Raw genomic sequence first — 19,792 nt, forward strand, 5'->3', positions numbered from 1 at the left:
AGGGTGTGTCCTTTAAGTGAATTAAGGTATACATATTTTAGATGGTTTATTAATGAATATGACCATGCTACTTGTACTGAGGTAGAGGATCTCGAAAGTTCTGCTTGTCTGTGTAAGAACATTTCGTTACATGCCTAGCCAACATTTTCCCAAGTTAGTTAGGCCGGTAAAATCAGGATTCTGGACAGCCTAATTCTAGCGACGCTTTTAAATGTAGGTGCCTTCAATTTAATGGTAGAAAGTATTACAAACAGTGAAGCTCCTAGCAAGGTCACGGTTATCAGATCAAAGATGGATTGCTGTACAGCCGTCGAGCGAGAAATAGATAAAGTATTGTCGAAATTCACGTGTCTTCAAGACCATACCAACCGAACGATTGGCGAACTTATTAATTCTATTCAAAGTATTCGAAATGAACTCTTAGAAGGTATTCATTGTCCAGTCTCAGTTGGTTTTATTAATGAACATCCGTTCTGGGATCTTTTGTTTTTGTTAACATCGGATGATCGGCAATTATCGGTAGTTTCCGGTGGATATTATAATATAGATCTACCGTAGGCTTGTAAAAACTTTAAACATGGTTTTGGATCACACCCATACTTTTGTTTACTGTATTGTGGGAAAGAGTTCGACTTGTTCGAACTCGTGCCATATTGTGTATCAGGTCAGGTTATATTTTATAGGACAACGTGCACATTCAGAGCAAGCTATGGTAGTGCACGGCTGTCATGGACGCAGGTGTTACTGTCCGAACCAAATTGTTAACAACTACAAAAAATTACTAACTCTCCTACCATTAATTACTGTTACATTCCCCCAAATTTTGTCCACACACAAGTTGTGAAAAAACCATTACAGTGACACAGATTCCACATATAAGACTGTAACGATGTCGCCAGTATCGACTTTGCTGAGATAGCATAGGGCAAAATACATGCAGTTTTCTGCCGTCTGCCATTTTGCTTTTTTATGTAATACTCTTCAAGAGGGGTGAAAGCCTCCAAAGTATGTGACATAATTAATATAAAATCAATGATCTTTAGTGGTATATTTAAACAAACAAAAAATAATTTTTAAAAATTAATTTGACGTCATCACGTTTGCTTTTATATTATAACATGTTATGACGTTGCTAGATTAAGTCATATCCTTTCACCCCTCTTGGAGAATATTCCATAAAAAGTAAAAATGGCAGCTGGCACAAAATTACATGCTTTTTGCACTATGCGAACTCGGCGAAGTCAATATTGGTGACATGGTTATCATCTAGTATGTGGAATCTGTGTCCTGTGTTTTTCCTAGATTTCTGTCTGGACAAAATGTGAATAAAATCTAACGAAAAATAAAGATAGGAGAGCAATTTTTCGTAGTTGTTAACATTTTGGTTCAGACAGTAATTTATGCCGGCTCCTTTGTCCAGGATAAGAAAGGGGTTGTAGTGGATGGGAGAAGGGACTGCCTGTGCAGTCAAATGCAATAGAGCACCAGCAGCCTGACCAGGAACGGTAGTAGGCGGGGGATTCTTTTATAAAAGCATCGTCATATTTATGAAAAGTACTTTTGGGGTTTTTAAAATAAATAATGAAAAGGTTTTTCTTTTGGCTGATGCCTCGCTCATGTTTTCAAACTGTTTGCTATTATTTATACTTTGTCACCTGTTTATATTGAAAGCAGAGCTAGCTCTGGGTTAACACAAAGTTTCGCCAAATTATCTATTAAACTTCAAAAATGGCAGAAAACCAGTTATTTTATAATAAAATGTAGTAAAATTATTTCGCCAACTTAAAATAAAATTTGTCAGTTGTTTTTCAAATTTGCAATTGGCGAATTTGTCGACTGCCAGAGCTAGTCCTGGAAAGAGCTCCACCACTGTTTGCAATAAATTTGTATTTCATGAAGTCAAATATATTTTTAAACACTATATCACAGTGTCTAGGTGAGATTTGAACCCATAGTTTGTGGCATGGTACTGTATGTGATGTATTGAAAAAAGAGAGAATGCTGCACCTTAGCCACTTGGCCACACATTTGTATCATATTTACACATAGTGATGTACAATAACTTGACATCACAGATACACTGTGATATATAGAGCTGGGCGGTATATCGGATATTATTTACCATACCGAGCAAATTTCAAAATACTGAAATTTCAGGAAGGAAATAGTTCATTTAACTTCATTCAACTCATTTTATTTACGGTTATATGGCATCGGACATATGGTTAAGGACCACACAGATATTGAGGGAGGAAATCCACTGTCGCTACTTCATGGACCACTCTTCAATTAATAGCAACAGGCATTAAAATAAGTCGAGAACGGTCGTTCAGGTTACTGGAATGTTACCACATGTAAGAAAAGTCTAGAACGGTGTAGTTTCGTTTCCGAACGTAAACCAGGCAATGCATTCCGGACTTCAGCGTTTCATTTTCTCATAAAGAATTGCATCGATGTTCACTCGCACTTGTGCAATTGCAAGCAATTATAATCATTCCATGTTTAAGCAGCGTTCACTAGATGAATTTACTTCCGCGTTTCGTTTTCTCATACAAAATTGCACCGATGTACAAGCGCACTTGTGCAATTGCAATGCAATTTCGGCAATTCGCGTTTTAATTTACTTCCGGATTTCACTTCTCATACCGATGTTTGTGTGCACCGATACAATTTCAGAATGTCCACATTAAAAGTAGTAGTAACAGGAATTAAATTCTAACTTTCATATAAATGTTGTAACCTATGGGTTACCAGTCACAATGCTTATTTCGATGCCTGTAGCAAGGCATCTTTTATATGCACCATCCCATAGACAGGATAGCACATACCACGATCTTTGATGTACACCAGTCGTGGTGCACTGGCTGGAGCGAGAAATGGCCCACTGATGGGGATTGATCCCAAACTGACTACACATCAAGCGAGTGCTTTACCACTAGACTGTGTCTTGCCCCTTCAGCATTGAAATATGTAATCCGCCATTTTGTAAAGCGCTAACAATATATCTGAAGAATGCAAAATAGCTGAAAAGTAGAGAGAGACACTCTTGTGTACGGAATTTAATCATATTTAGATGAAATTAGCAGGTGAGACTTAACTCATGTATGTATTTCAAGATGAGTATACCAAAAATACCGCTCTACCGGTATTCTATCAGTACCAAAATCTGTAACGATACTGAGGTAAATCACCCCCAAAATACTGATACTGAACCTGAAATTTCAATACACCCAGCTCTAGTGATAAATAATAACTTAATTTTACCTTGAACATTTTATTCAGTATCACGTCACAATTTGTTTCACAAGTTTTGGAGATGGCTACACTATTTTCAAACATTAAAAAGTAGTTGCTAATCAATTTTCAATTGACTAGAAATATCGCTTATTAAGATTTTGAAAACAAAATGTTCCCTGTTTACACATAGTGACATTAACTTCACTTTCTAGTGCCGGATGACCAAGAGCTGACCGCGACCCAAGCTTTGATTCTGTCGCAGAGTGTCAAGCGAATACGAGAGGCTGTGTCGAGAATGAGCACAGAACACAAAGACCTGCATGGTTCCGTGTCCAAAGTTGGAAAGGCAGTTGACAGGGTAATACAGTGTTCTCGCTGCTCCATTTAAGCGGGGCGGCCCGCCCTGCTATTGCATTTTGCCGCCCTCCTTTCACATTCTCCGCCCTCCTTTAATTTTCTGCGCCCCGCTTTATTTTCCAGCACACTACTATATTTTCCATATATATATATAGGCCCGGCAAGATACGTTGATGAAGTAATTTGACCCTGTGTTAAATTTAATGTCCAGACATTTGAAAAGTTAAATATTCATTTTGTGTCAGTATTGTCAATATCTCATACAATATTCATATAATATACTTTTATAACCAGTAACAATACTGTCAACAATATTATTTTTCTTGATGTTGCAAAGTCCGGTGATTTTTCTCTTACCTTTACAAAAATACATGTACAAACTTAAAAGATGAAGTATAGGTATAATTTTTTCGTTGGCTATGACATCAACTTTTGCATTTAGCTCAACATTGATTGTACAAATGTAGCTACATTTCTCATAAATCACATGTCCCGCATCAGTAAAGCTTCATTTATAGTTCTATCTATGAATGTTCACCTCAGTGCACATCAAAATTTGTTTTTTAACTTTTTTTTTTTTAAATTTTAATTTAATGCTTTGAATTTTTTTTTTTTTTTATGTTTTAAAAACATTTTTAACATGCATTGAGATAGATATCTACATGCACTATCACTGACACTGAATAACGTTATGGTAGGCCAGACATTCTGCAGAGTTCTTCTTTGCAATTTACCATATATTTTTTAATTAATACATTGTTATATTTTGCCTTTTGTTGGTATTTTTATGATTATCTGCTTTAATTGGAATTCAAAATATGAACTCCAGTCGGTACAGAAATTATAGCTTTTGGACAGTTTCTTCTTTCTGTTCATCATTATCTGATGGGTCAAACTATCATAAAACTAACAATGTATATTAATATAAACTGTTAATGGTTGACAATAGCAAAAATCTCAACGACACAATTGATTTGAATTCCCCCAACCCAAGTTTATCTTCCACATGTATCTTTATCAATTACATCCTTCACTGGAGAAATGTTGGTTTATATATTCCTATTCATGTTTGGATACCTGTATCTGCCAAGGAATAAACTTAAGATTTTAGCAGCACATTGTATTTGAACAATTCTTTGACACAATATTTATTGTATGTGTACACCAGTTTGGACTCACAAAATGAAATATTTGGTATCAATACAATATTCTTTAAATTGGTGGATTATCAATAATTTTTTGTTTGGTCAAAACATAGAAGCATAGAATTAATTGATAATAGTATTTTTGTATCTACATAAATCCATGTTAAATATTTGAACATACTTCCCCGAACGTCCAGTTTCTCCATTTCTGGTTCTTGATGGTGAGAGCAAAAATATTGAAAATAAAAGTAATTTCTTGTAGGTACATATGCATTATCTAGTCAGTTTTGCCAATTTGTCTATATAGATAGATTTAATTTATTTTTTAAATCTTTACTCAATTTAACATGCCATCTTGAATGTCACATCCTGGCTCAAAGTTTGAGGTGGTTATTTTAATCATGTAATACAACCAGTCATCATTATACCTTTTATTTGTACGTGGAACATTGAGAAGGAGAATTAAAAAGGATTTTTATTCCTGAAAAATAGTTTTTAAATAAAACTAACTTTTATATGTCAAATCAGCCAGGACGTGACATTATATATTTTGAAAAATAATTTAATATACTAATTGTGATATGAATGAAGGGAAAGTATTATTTTCATATGCAGTATATTTTAGATATGATGTCCTGATACCTCATTTTTAAATTTGACATAACAGTAAATGAAATATTACCAAAAAACAAATGTCACGTCCTGGCTTACAAATTTTGTTTTCTTCAAATAAAACCGTCATTAAAACCCATAAAACAAAAGTAAATTGGCAATAAAAGTACATTTGTATGTGCTTACGGGTGTTTACTTTAAGCTATAATAAAAACTTAGTTTAACAAATCATTTTGAAATTTCCACACCCAAAGACCAAATACCATGGAATGGCCCATTTATGTAAATATTAATAATTATTTCTTCATGCTGATGAAGTGAAAGGCACTGCATCTTAAATAAGCTTCACCCTCAGTGGTGTAGTGGTTAAGCAAAATATATATTTAAAGCTGGGTTCATCTCTGGGTACCGGTTCCCACCCAAAGCAAGTTTTAATGACTCAGTGGGTAGGTGTAAGGCCACTACACTGACTTCGCTGTCACTAACCACTGACCCAATGTCCTGGACTAACAGTCCAGACAGCTGGGGTGTGTCCAGGACAGCGTGCTTGAATTGTAATTAGTATAAGTAGGGAAATATATATAAATGAATAAATTTACATAATTTGACATTACACATGTCTAGTGTTTCAGTAAGCACCAGAATTTGCACTTAGTTATATAACATGTAGATTATAATAATACGTGTATAACACATTGTTAAACTTACAATAGACAGTTTTTAATCTAGATAACATTTTATTTTTTAGAATTTTGTGTCAGACTTCTCTGTTATAACAACTGATGGTGCGTTTGACGGAGAAACAAAAATCAAACTTCTCAATGAAGTCATTGCTGAGCATTTTTTGAGACAAGGTATGCTGGATGTCGCAGAAGCACTCAATGAGGTAAGGGACATATTCTCTTTATTTTAAAACTTAAAGGGACATTTCTGAGTTTGTTCCAATTTTTAAGATGTTATTGACTAACAGAGACTATTTAACGATTGTAATTACATATCAAATATATTTTTCTACACAAAATATTAGTGGTTGCATATTAAATGTGTTTCTGATTGTTTTAATAGTTGTACTAGGTTAAATTTCATCTTATTTCCTAAAATATTGTTTTTCCGTAAGTATGAAATTATTTGAAGACAAAATCTAGTTTGTGCTTCTTACAAATATTAAGATGACCAGTAACACATTGAATATACAGACACTGATATTCTAAACAATATATATTTAATATGTAAGTTTAATTGTAGAAATATTTTATTAGTGGGAAACATCTTACAATGCAGCAAACTCAGGAATGTCCCTTTAATAAAACTTTAATGTATCTTTGTTTTAAAACAAATAAAAGTTCATGGCTCGTAGGATGTTTGTAAAATTCACTGGCCAACAGACTAGTCTTTTTCTGATTTCACTGATCATGATTGTGTGTGTGGGCGGGGGAACTTGTTTGAAATTTGTATTTTGGTAATATAATTATGGTAGCTAACCTATGTATCATAACCTTTGTTGTGGGCTACTGTTATGCATTGATGTTAATTTGTACTTATTTCTAAGTATTTAAATTTTAAACAGACATTGTTAATTTTTGCTGGGCTTTTCTTGCTGTGACGTAAAACCACATTTGGAGCCAAAATGCCATCGCACACGAACTAGGACGTGCATTCTGATTTTTTATTTAAATAGGCTATGTCCCTTATTTCAGTATCAAATATACCCACCTTTTCTGTGAAACCATGCTTAAAAAACAAAACAAAAAACTGCATCAATTCTGGATCTTTGTTCTGAGCAGAGACCAATTTGTGTTGGGTTTTTTTTGTCTTATCTCCATTGACATGGCAAAATGTGTCCATCAATAAGAGAAAACAAAGGATAATACCTATGGCATTATATAAACCCTTTTGAGAGTACATTATCACCTCTAAAATAGTATCCAGTCCGCTTTCCCTTATTAAATATTTAACAAACTATTCTACCGTGTGCTTCATTCCATGATGTGGTGTAGTACATTTCATGATTTGTAGCTTGTATGTCTCAGTGACCCAGAGAGTTATGCCAGAGAGAGCTTCAGCTCCTGGTAGGGTCACCCAAGCTGGATTGGTCAAAGGGTAGAGGCTAGACTAATATAGATCACTGTGAGTCACCCAAGCTGGATTGGTCAAAGGGTAGAGGCTAGACTAATATGGATCACTGCAGGTCACCCAAGCTGGATTGGTCAAAGGGTAGAGGCTAGACTAATATAGATCACTGTGAGTCACCCAAGCTGGATTGGTCAAAGGGTAGAGGCTAGACTAATGTGGATCACTGCGGGTCACCCAAGCTGGATTGGTCAAGGGTAGAGGCTAGACTAATATGGATCACTGCCAAAAACTGATGAGATGGGCCAAACTAATATATATATATATATATATATATATATAAAATACCTGAGAATTAGAAGAAGAAACAGCCAGTAAGATAAATTGTATCTAAGTGCCATTCATGTACTATTCTACATGTGTTTATCACTTTTAGGATGCAATGCTGCATTTAGATAATGCGAGGAAGGAACCATTTCTTGAACTACACAGGATCCTTGGGGCACTGAAGGTGCAGGATCTTAGACCCGCTTTGGAGTAAGCATTCTGGAATCTTTTAATATGAACCATTACATATTGTAATCACATTTAGACATGCTGGTTTTTTTAATAATTATTTACATGTATCTGATGACCCTCAAGGAAAATATTAACACTTATTTTAGAAGCAAATATACAGAGAGACTGGTGTTGGATGATTCTAAAACACAATTTAAAAAAAAAGAATTCAGGTTGCTTAGCCTAAGGACTAACCTAAAATGCATAAAAATATTTTATTAAGTTTTCTTTACCAAGTCTTCGTTAATGTCATCTATCATTCATTTAACAGTAGAAATCAGTCTTGGTTACATAAATTAATATTCACTTTAGTTAGTAGAAGCCAGCCATGTTTTTTTGAATGATTGTAAATTCTTCCATTTTTATTCAGAGCATTGCAGAAATGACTTGAATACTAGCACTACATATCAAACCAAGGAAGTGCACCTACTTAATGTAAATAACTACAACAAATAGAATGTTCATATGCTGATCAAGTACTTCATGAGAATAATGTTTAATTTATTTTTGTAAAAATGTTACCTAAGTGATTACTTTGTATTGAGTTAAAACAGTACCTGCATTTTAAAAGAGACATACATGTTGTGTTACTAGACTGCTATTTTTGGTGTGTTTTATCCATAAAATAATCATGTATCAATTAATTAATTAATTAATTAATTAATGGATATATATCTCACATGTTTACATCAATTACTTCAATACTTGCAATGATTTCATGGATTTCTGTGCATGTTTTAGAAGACAGCCATTAATTACATGCATGAATTGAATTATTTTGCAGATGGGCAGAAGCAAACCGTCAGAAACTCATGGAACAAAACAGCTCGCTTGAGTTTAAGCTGCACAGACTTTATTTTGTTGATCTGATCCGACGAGGGCCAGAAAACCAGGTGGAAGCACTGATGTACACCAGAAACTTTGCCCCGTTCGCGAATCAGCATGTTAGAGGTATGTATGACTGTTTAGCAGCGTTCTCATTATGCGATTAGTCATACCGACTTGTCACATGTGATCAAATCATACTGTAAGGAGAACTTCTAGAATTTTATTTAAAAAATCCACTAGCCTTGGGATCAGTGATTTTAATAAATTGTCATCCACGATTAAAAATTTACTAGCCCTACTGTAAGTAAATACAATTTTGCTAATAGGAATGTTACATGGAGATGGAGCTGGAAAAACAAAATAGACTTATATGTAGCATTTGACAACTTTTTAGTTTTTCACTAGCCATCGAGCATGTCAGTCGTAGTTATTTACTAGCCCAACATTGAATATCACTAGCCATGGGAGTAGGGCTACCATAATCTAGAAGCCCTGTATTAGTTATTTACTAGCCCAACATTGAATATCACTAGCCATGGGAGTAGGGCTACCATAATCTAGAAGCCCTGTATTAGTTATTTACTAGCCCAACATTGAATATCACTAGCCATGGGAGTAGGGCTACCATAATCTAGAAGCCCTGTATTAGTTATTTACTAGCCCAACATTGAATATCACTAGCCATGGGAGTAGGGCTACCATAATCTAGAAGCCCTGTATTAGTTATTTACTAGCCCAACACTGAATATCACTAGCCATGGGAGTAGGGCTACCATAATCTAGAAGCCCTGTATTAGTTATTTACTAGCCCAACATTGAATATCACTAGCCATGGGAGTAGGGCTACCATAATCTAGAAGCCCTGTATTAGTTATTTACTAGCCCAACACTGAATATCACTAGCCATGGGAGTAGGGCTACCATAATCTAGAAGCCCTGTATTAGTTATTTACTAGCCCAACATTGAATATCACTAGCCATGGGAGTAGGGCTACCATAATCTAGAAGCCCTGTATTAGTTATTTACTAGCCCAACACTGAATATCACTAGCCATGGGAGTAGGGCTACCATAATCTAGAAGCCCTGTATTAGTTATTTACTAGCCCAACATTGAATATCACTAGCCATGGGAGTAGGGATACCATAATCTAGAAGCCCTGTATTAGTTATTTACTAGCCCAACATTGAATATCACTAGCCATGGGAGTAGGGCTACCATAATCTAGAAGCCCTGCTGTAATAACACCTAAATCAGCAATCTAATTAAAATTAGCTCCACTATTACATGTGGATCTAACAGCAGCCCGTTGGAGCTCATGTCCAGTTGACCTTTCATTCGACCAATCAAAACCTTACTTTCAAAATCATGCCAGTAATTTGAAAAGAATTTGAAAACATTCGGGATTATGCCGAGGGTATAAAAAATGATACTAAGTGAATTACGAAGTATGCCGGAAACTAATTTTAATATAAAATTTTATATAAAATTTGTTTCAAGACGGGGGGGGAAAAAAAAGCGTGATGGTATAGCCATAAAATCTGTTTATACTAGTATACAATCCAGAGTTTATTACTGCACTTTTCCCCCTGTTTTTTAATGTTGAAATAGAACAACAAGTTTGCCTATTGCATAAATAGTCTCGCCCGATATTTTTAGAATTTGTATGCTCCCGAATAACGTTATAAAAGGTGAAGTGTAATTGGTCGATATTTAAATTGTTATTTATAGATGAAATGTCACCTGGACATGAGAGTCCACGCAATGCTGTTAGATCTACTGGTAGACCAGTAGAGCTAATTTTAATTAGATTGCTAAATCAGAGTCATGCAATTAGAACATGTTCTATATCTCATGACAAATTGTAAGTTCTCATCCAATCAGATCACATTAAAGTTCAACCGTTCAATTTTGTCACCTCGCAGATTTTTTTGTTTGTTTATAAAGTTAACATTTCAAAAGCCATAAACCTATTATTGTCTAGATGTGGTGAATAATTGTTTTGTTACATTATATCAGTGGAAATTTGTATGCTCTTTTTTTTATATGGAATTTTGTAACATACATTTAGGAATTTTGTCCTATTTGCCATTATTTTGCAATATGTATTAAAGTAATGACTATTATTTAAAAACACCATGAGTAAAAGATGTGGCATACTTTTAAAATTGTACCATATATTGATTTGATTCCCAACCAGATTCACCTTATTTTTAGGACTTGGTCCTTGGTTACTCATTTATTTTCATGTAATTAATAGTACATGTATACATTTGTTAAAAAGAATAAAAGTCTAGAACGAAAGCTTTATTGGAGTCTCACATGTAGTTAAAGTCTAGAACTTTTGCCGGTGTCTTGAGTGTGGACTTAATAAGCACAGGTCTTTGATTTTCACAAAAACTGAAGAACAGAAATTGATACTGGCCCTGTAGAATTGTATTTCTTTTCATACATAGCCTGACCACTCTATCTTTGTGCATTTTTCCTTTTGGCAATGGACTGGTCAATCTTTGGCTAAAATCTCAAAATACATAACCTGACCTATCTACTTGTGTGCATTTACCCCTGTTACAGTGGACTGGTCCAAATGTCTTAACAGCCAATAATAGCCAATCATTGACTAAAATATATAACCTGACCCATCTTACCTGTGTGCGTTTCTCCCTATTACAATGGACTGGCCTGAATGCTGAATGGCCAATAACAGTTTGTCATTGTCTAAAATATCAAAATTCATGACCTGACCTATCTACCTGTGTGCATTTACCCCTGTTAAATGGACTGGTCCTAATGCCTGAACAGCAAATGTTTGGCTAAAATCATAAAAATACATAACCTGACCTATCTACCTGTGTGCATGTACCCCTGTTAAATGGACTGGTCCTGATGTCTGAACAGCCAATGTTTGGCTAAAATCTCAAAATACATAACCTGACCTCTTTACCTGTGTGAATTTCTCCCTGTGACAATGGACTAGTCCGAATAACTGAACAGATAATCAGAGTGGGTTTTTTCTAATTTCTGCCTTTTAAGTAATTTAACATTGTGCTTACGTTCAGTTTGCTAAAGCAGATAATCGCTTGTTACAGAGCTGCAAATTCTGATGGGGAGTCTGCTGTACCTGAAGCAGGGTTTGGAGAACTCCCCGTACGTGACGCTGCTGGATCCGATCTACTGGGAGGAGATCTGCGACGTCTTCACGCGAGACGCCTGCAGTCTAATGGGGCTGTCCGTGGAGAGTCCCCTCAGTGTCAGGTCGGTTGTTGTGTACATTTATTCATGACTTGTAGTTAACAGCCTGCAAAAAGCAGGCCATTTTTTTCTTTCAGACCTAAACTAGAAATTGACCTGCTAAAATCACCCTAAACTTCGCAGGTTATTCTTCAAGAAGCGGATGTATATACCGTTATCTCATCTGCTGTTTAGCTTGTGATTCTGTCATATTTTAATTCAAAATGCTCTAAAATTTAGATATTACTGGATCTGTAATATTGTCAATATTTTTCCAAGAAAATATTTCCTTTGCATTTATTTTGTAAATGTTTGGTGAAGTGTACATAATGTAACATTTTTACTGGCTTCTTTTAGCCTAGATCACATCACAGACGTTAATAAGAAAACACGAGTTGAGTTTGTGTTGAGTCATATAATGTGATGTAGGTTTTATACCTGTGTTTTACAGTATTTCAATACTCCATATACAGGAGTCTTGTTTAGAAAACAGTGTTGATAGTCAGAAACCAGATAAACTTTTGACTTACAGATTAGTATGTAACATTTTTGCATTCCACTTGTTTGATGTTAATTGCTTTATTTTGTGTTGTTTTCAGTATTCGAGCAGGATGTCATGCATTACCTCCCTTGCTGAGTATTCGCCAGGTGATGAACGAGAGACGAGTACCGGGGGTGTGGGCTAACAAAGACGAACTACCCGTGAGTTTCTGTTCACACAGTATCACACACACAAAAGTAGATTTCTTGTAAATAAACAAGTTTCTGTTTGTAATTAACGTGCGCACAGATTGTTAATACATAGTTACCTATGAAACTGTGTATGTTGACATAGTATCACCCACACACATGTAGATTTCTTGTGACTAAACATGTTTCTGTTTGTAATAACACACACACACAGATTTTTAATACATAGCTACCTATGAAACTATTTGTGTTGACACAGTATCACCCACGCACATTTAGATTTCTTGTGAATAAACATGTTTTTGTTTGTAACTCATACTCAAAGATTTTTAGTGCCTAGCTACATATGAAACTATCATGTTCAAACTAACGGATTCTTTTTGTTAATGGGAATTTAGATTTTTAACACGTCATCAAAGTAGTGATACACTGTGAGGTCAGAAATCAGTTTATAATTTTTGTACATAACATGACCTCTCCTTTATAACAGTCATCATAGGTCATAGGTCAGATTAAGTATCCATAAAAAGAGAAAAACAATACGAGTTTTCTTCAATTTGTATTGAACAAAACTTGTTAAAAAATATTAATTCAAAGCTTTGTCTTTTGTCTCGTTATGAAGTAAAGTGGCAACATACAGGTATCATGTGTTACATTTAATGTTAAAGTTTCACGTTTAGATCTAGTTTTTTTACAAACTAACTTGGCTTGTAGTTGCACGTGTGGATGTTCATTACATTGTATTGAAATATTTTACGGTAGACGAGACATTTAATTCCACGTAATTCTTGTTTTTCAGGTTGAAATCGACATGGGCATGGAGTACATATACCACTCGACGTTTGCGTGTCCGATCCTCCGCCAGCAGAGCACGGACAACAACCCCCCGCTGAGACTGGTGTGTGGTCACGTCATCTCGCGCGATGCTCTCAACAAACTCGCCAACGGAAACAAGTCAGTTCTTGTTTGTGGTATTCAGTAGCACTCTCTAGTTAGTAAAGGGACATTCCTGAGTTTGCTGCAATTTTTAAGATGTTATCGACTAACAATATGTAACCTTTTGTCTGCGATACAGGTTCAAGGGAAGTAATTACATTATCAGCAAAGAGTAGTCTTGTTTTTGATACACCATCTGGGTAATGTCTATTTGACTAGAGATCCTTGAAATAGCTAAAAGTGAGCTTTACAAAACTTTGAATTTTGTCTCAAAAAGCTTGTATTATGTAAACAGGGAGAAATGTGATTGCTTTAAAGCTTGCTAGATAAAAGTGAAATTATTTACCAACTTTTAAAAATGATGTAAATTGAAATTAATTTTCTCTTTTTGTTAGTCTAGAATGTTAGTGAAACCCATGTTTGCTTACAAATAATAATAGGCTTCTTTTGTTTGTTTTCCAGAGTGAAGTGCCCTTACTGCCCAGTGGAGCAATTGCCATCAGAAGCAAAACAAATCTTTTTCTAAAAAAAAACCCTCATCTGTCTAAACATCTCGTCCTTCACTGTTCTTTTCAGTTTATATTACTGCATGCATGTTACTGCGTTACGCTAGCATGCTCATACTTGAAGGATATATGTCAAAACATTTACTTTCCACCCAATTGTGACTTCAGTTTTTTATTTGTGATCCCATCGAAACAGGGCTGTCCTGAACAATTGTATGGAATTTGTTTTATGAGGTGTATTTTTTAAAATTTATTTTTTGCATTACATGGCCTGAAGATTAGATATTTTAATGTTCGTGTGTTTGTTTCCTAGTCTTGCAGAATTGTATTTATGAAACATTTTAATGTACTGTGATTTAGAAAGCTACTAATCTTTTGCATATGAGAGTAGCTACCATGATGTGTTACATTTAGAATTTCGGTGTTGTATATGTGTGATACATAGGGGAAGAGTAATTTATGTATGACATTTGTAAATAATGTTATCATTTGACAGTTACTGGATATGTTGAAACCTTTGATATCGTGGAGATGAATGGGCATTATGAAATTGTAGACGCGTGACATGTAATAATGGTTTGGGGGAGTGGTAAAAGCATGGTTTATTTGGCTTCATCTCAGTTGTAAAGTGACAATAAAGCTGGTTTGAAAGGTCATTTCAAAATATTTCCAATTGTGTGTGTGTTATTAAAATACCAAGTTTGATGACAATGTTTTTAGAATTATTTTCTCTTTCTTATTTATCCGATACTACCTTTTTGTCAGATTTTGCATACTGTTATCTTTAATAGGTCTGAGAATGCATTTAAACCACAGTACATTAATTTTAATTTGAAGTTTTGAAAGACCATTATTTTGAAGAAAATTACTATTTTATTTTTGTCAACTCGCTCATTTTAATTCACTTTACTATGTTCTCAGTAAATAAGATGCTTTGGGTTTTGGGGGGGGGGGGGGGGGGGGGGATGAAAGTCTGAATGCAGAAGTCCAGTTTAGGTGATCTTAGACTGGTGATGACATAATAATGTACAGAATTGTTTAGGGGTGGGGTTGGAAATTGGTGGTTATGTACGAGAGATGACTTCATTATAGGTAGTTGTATGTTGTGATATTTGGAATGTAAATCTTTGTGGTGTCATAAAAACAGTTGTGTCATTTTGTTTTATAACTTAAACCTCTGGAACTATATGACATTTATGTTGTGTCATTGTTTTGTGTGGGTTTTTTTATTATTATTATTATTTTTAATACAGTGGAACCTCGTTAGTCTGGACTCCAGTATATATATATATATATATATATATATATATATATATATATATATATATATATATATATATATATATATATATATATATATATAATATTGTTGCCAGGATGTATATAATGTTGCAATATAATCTGAATTTAATTCAGATCATGGCCTAGCTCAAATTTCCATTAGTTTAAGTAGTGGTTAAGACAAATTATAAAACATTGGAAAGAGCCCTTGAAGGAATGTGTTGAAAAGTTATTTTGTACAGTTTGATGTACACACAACATTGATGTTTCAAGGGGGTTGATCAAGGGGCACTAACCTTCCAACTCTCAAACTAATACATCCCTCCCCCAGGTGAAAGATGAATTAATATATAACTGCCCTCTCCCTCCCACTTGTTGGCATCTTCCAATGCCTATGCATAAGTCATGATTTTAAAAACAACAACATTTTCTTAATTCTTGCAGACATTGCAATTACAAATATTTCATTAACTCTGACTAGCTTAACCTCGCTTTGAACAATTGGGCTCGGATCATCATATTTGTCCTTGAGCAAGTTATTTGAGTATACTTTTTATTCTGGAATTATGGTAAACAAAGTAGGAAACGGTATTTCATGTGAACTATCATTCTTGTTTGTCAGTTACACAACATCAATTTCACACGATCTGTCAGTTGGATTGTGAATCATAATGTTCTAAAATTAAAATTAACAAACTTAATGACTGGAACTTAATTCATGTATTCGACTTTTTTTAGACTTGAGTTTTGGACAGACACATGGCAGCTCACTGGTTGTGTAAATATAATTCATGTAACCGAACAATTGGTAACCTACCTAAGCATCATGTGAGCAGACTTCTGGTTACATAATATTTTGAAATAATGTACCCTGCAAAGTAGTGTCGACTATTATCAGTTTATGTCTTATCTATGCCATGTATTACGCATTAACGTTTGTTGTGGTCATAATCTTGGAATATTTGATGGTCGTTTCTGGTATTCTTATTGTCTGCAATGTAGTATTGACAATTATTAGCTTATGACTTGTCGTTCATACTGTGTATCTTCTTTTACCCATTAGCTTTTGTTGTGGTCATACTGTAATTGAATAAAAGCCTAGGCTTCTATTTACTAACAGTGTGTATTAGGCACCCAAACTATGAAGTAATTTTTAGTGCTATGGGACAGGTTGAAAAAGTTGGCTGCAAAAAAGTTCACTGATACTGACCCAGTGGAGGATCATGATATGGGGTGGACAGTTCAGACAAGATAAACAAAAATAAATAAAGGAATTTGAAACGATGTCACCAACTTATGTCCTAACCCCTGGAATAAGGATTGTTGAGTAATGTATCTTGATGTATATAATTAACATGCTATATTTAAGTACCGGTATGTGTATTTTTCAGTGCTTCATTATAAGAGTTTGTGTATATGCTATGGATTTGTAATGACAATAAATTTTGGTACAATGTAAATAAAAATGTTGATAGTCTTATTCAACTTACTGTGCTAGCACAACAAATATGCTATTCAACCTGAGTCATACCTACACACTGCAGAATTCTCTCCCTTGCCGGATATGCGCAATGCTATCCTTGCACGGGCTACCTGTAACTTCATTCTCAATTCTGCAGTCCACCTGTTAACACCTGTTAAGCTTTGGCAAAAAGTTTTCTTTACTTGTAATTTTGTGTTTGTTTTTTTGGTTGAACTTGACATACGGTTGGTAGTTGGGAATTCTGTGTTGAATTTACCATGTCCGACGCGAGTTCGTTGACAGCTAGCGCACGGAAAGTTTGTGCGCGAGATGGTTGTCCATTTCTTTTACGACGTAAAGACACACACGTGTTGTGTCCGGACTGTCGGTCTTGTTCTCAAGACCGTCAGTGTGAGATCTGCGCCACGTGGTCTCCTGACCAGTGGGGTCGGTTCGGTTCGCAGACTCAGGTTTCGGGTACCAGCAAAATCTTGTCGTCTGCTTCGGCAGTAGTCGGCAAGTCGGACTTAGTGGGTAGGTCCCATAAGTCTGTAGACACTTCGAAAAGTGTCCGGAAAGGGGGGAAACACAAGGGTGTTTCTTCTTCGGTCCGTGTTACGAGTACAGTTACAGATACTTCGGGAGCGCCCCCCCGGGCTCCTATTGTGACCGTGGTACGTGAGCCGTCTTCGTTAGTGACGGCGCCTTCCTCTGTTTTGTGGTTCGTCGCGGGGCGTCGCCATCGTCGTTACGGTTACCTTTACAAACAGAAGGGGGGCAGGGTGGAGTCGTCGCAGCACCGGTTTTGACGACTTCATCGGTTACCGAGCACATGCATTCCGTTGTGCATAGGTCCACTGCTTCGTCCGCAGAGCAGGTGGCCCCGACTTTGCCTTCGATTGCTGACAGTCGCTTCGGCACCTCAGCATTCTCAAGGCCCGAGGAGAGTTCTGCCAGTTTGCTTCGAACTGAGCCAGTTGTTCCGATGCCGGGATCCGTCTCTGATGGCATCCCGACCGATGTTTACCGTTGGGTGGAGGACTCATCCCGTTTGGGTCCTCCGTTTGCATATGTTTACCCCAAGGGTCCGGTGACTTCGGTAGCAACGGACATCTCCTCACAGTTTGCACCGTCTTTGGTCCCTACCTCTTCGACTTTACTCGATAGAGGACGAGGTTCGCGCAGATACCCCTCGGTTGGGGGTACTCTGTGGCCGCAAACTCCGACCGTTCCGCACTTGGCGCAGGAACGACCGTTAGGTTTTCAGGAAACGTTGTTTCGGAGTTTTGTGGAATTTTTGAACGCTTCGCCTCAGTTGGGATCATTGCTTTCGCAGACGGGACCGACGGGTGCGGCTCCCATTCCCCCCCCCCCCCCCCCCCCTGGTTTTCCGCCAAAACCAGCAGAAACTGCGTCTCGACAGCAGTTTGACGATGCAGTTAGGGATTGTCGTTCGGTTCCTATTGTTTCCGTCTCGGGAGACGCTGCCCCAGGGGCGTCTCGATTAGGGGGAGGAGTCCATATCGATCTTCGGGATCCAGTGGACAGTGACCTGGCTTCAGAGGAAGCGTCGGTTGGACCGGATTCTGTCGCTGACCCAGCTCTCTCTCACTTCGGTTCGGAGGTAGAGGAGGAGTGCGATTATCCGGCGGTTCTGGCTTTTGTCAGGGACCAGGTCCGACAGGTATGCGGGGACGCTATACCTCAGGTTGAGGCCCAGCCTACATTCAAGGGTGTCTCCTTCGGGAACCGTTCTTTGAATTTGGTCATTCCTCGTGAGGAGTCGGGTTTACCACTTGCACAGGAGGCGCACAGTTCACTTTGTGACATTGATGTGTTGATCACTGGCAGTGATCGTATCCTGGGAGTGGGTGTTGATGAGTACCCAACGGCACTGCCTACGGGGAAAATCCTAACGGGAGCGCGCATTTTTCGTGCCGATTCCTATGAGACGTTGGGGGCGGATTTTCTCGAACATCCGGCGGTCGTTCCCGCTAGTGTCCGAGCCGCTTGTTCCCCATCGCCGCATGTGTCATTGCCAATCGCGGATCTGGAATCGTTCGAACGGCTGGCTAAGTCGATGTTCCAGGTTAATAACCATTTAGGTACGTTCCTATTTGGCTTGGATAAGGCTGTCGAGAGCCTTCCCGCGATGGCGAAAGGCTGTTTGGAGGCTGCGTCAAAAGCCTCTAAGCATATCGCTCAGTTATCTGGCCGATTGTTTGCGAACAGTCTTTTGTTACGGCGTGACCATTACCTGGCGGGTTTGAGTGCGTCAAACGTTGCGAAGACGTTTTTTCGTACACGTTCGGTACGGGAAAATTTACTTTTCGGTCCCGATTTTAATATTGTCCTAGACAAGGATTTGTCGCGACCAGTCCCGAACACTCGACCCTCAACCTCTGGTAAACGTCGGTCCACGTTTTCGGGGTTCAAGCCTCCTCCTGTAAAAAAGGCTGCTTTTTTACAGTCGGATCAGATCCCTAGGGTTCCTGACACTAGGAGGCAACCAGGTAACAACCCGTCTTCCGCTAAGCGAGGACGCAAACGTCGTACTGCGTTCCGTTCTCAGTCCACCAAAGGCGTTGCGCCTACGGGTGGTAAGCGGTTGGGGTGAGGGTACGTGAACGATCGGCAGTTGCTTTCGGAGGTACCGTTAGCAACCATACCCGTGGGGGGCAGGCTCCGCCATTTCCTTCGAAATTGGTGCAAGCTGCCTGGTCTCGACCCCTGGGTTCTGTCGGTCGTTCGACACGGTTACAAAATACCCTTTTCTTCGAGCCCCCCTCTTACTTCCACTCCGAGAATGCCGCCGTTACCGTCCGCGGATCGGCGCGTTTTAGTGGAGAGTATGATTGCCGAGTTTCTCGACAAAGGGGC

At 37.3% G+C, this 19,792-nt stretch overlaps 1 protein-coding gene across 1 annotated transcript; it reads left to right on the forward strand.

The window, feature by feature from the left end:
• The first annotated feature begins 278 nt into the window (after positions 1-278).
• Positions 279-15,488, forward strand: LOC121383291 (E3 ubiquitin-protein ligase RMND5A-like). The gene is made up of 9 exons (XM_041513215.1): positions 279-427; positions 3,450-3,595; positions 6,100-6,237; positions 7,858-7,958; positions 8,764-8,930; positions 11,896-12,061; positions 12,637-12,739; positions 13,527-13,681; positions 14,126-15,488. Exons 1-9 carry the CDS (start codon positions 292-294, stop codon positions 14,187-14,189), a joined length of 1,176 nt encoding a protein of 391 aa, XP_041369149.1. The 5' UTR covers positions 279-291; the 3' UTR covers positions 14,190-15,488.
• Positions 15,489-19,792: the final 4,304 nt, after the last annotated feature.

The sequence above is a fragment of the Gigantopelta aegis genome, chromosome 10 (genome assembly GCF_016097555.1).
Source record: "Gigantopelta aegis isolate Gae_Host chromosome 10, Gae_host_genome, whole genome shotgun sequence".
Lineage (NCBI taxonomy): Eukaryota > Metazoa > Mollusca > Gastropoda > Neomphalida > Peltospiridae > Gigantopelta > Gigantopelta aegis.

Coding starts and splice junctions, on each gene's coding strand:
- LOC121383291 (XM_041513215.1), top strand. CDS start 292: ATGGATTGCTGTACAGCCGTCGAGCGAGAAATAGATAAAGTATTGTCG. Junction 7,959..8,763: donor GATCTTAGACCCGCTTTGGA/GTAAGCATTCTG, acceptor ATTATTTTGCAG/ATGGGCAGAAGCAAACCGTC. Junction 13,682..14,125: donor AAACTCGCCAACGGAAACAA/GTCAGTTCTTGT, acceptor TTTGTTTTCCAG/AGTGAAGTGCCCTTACTGCC.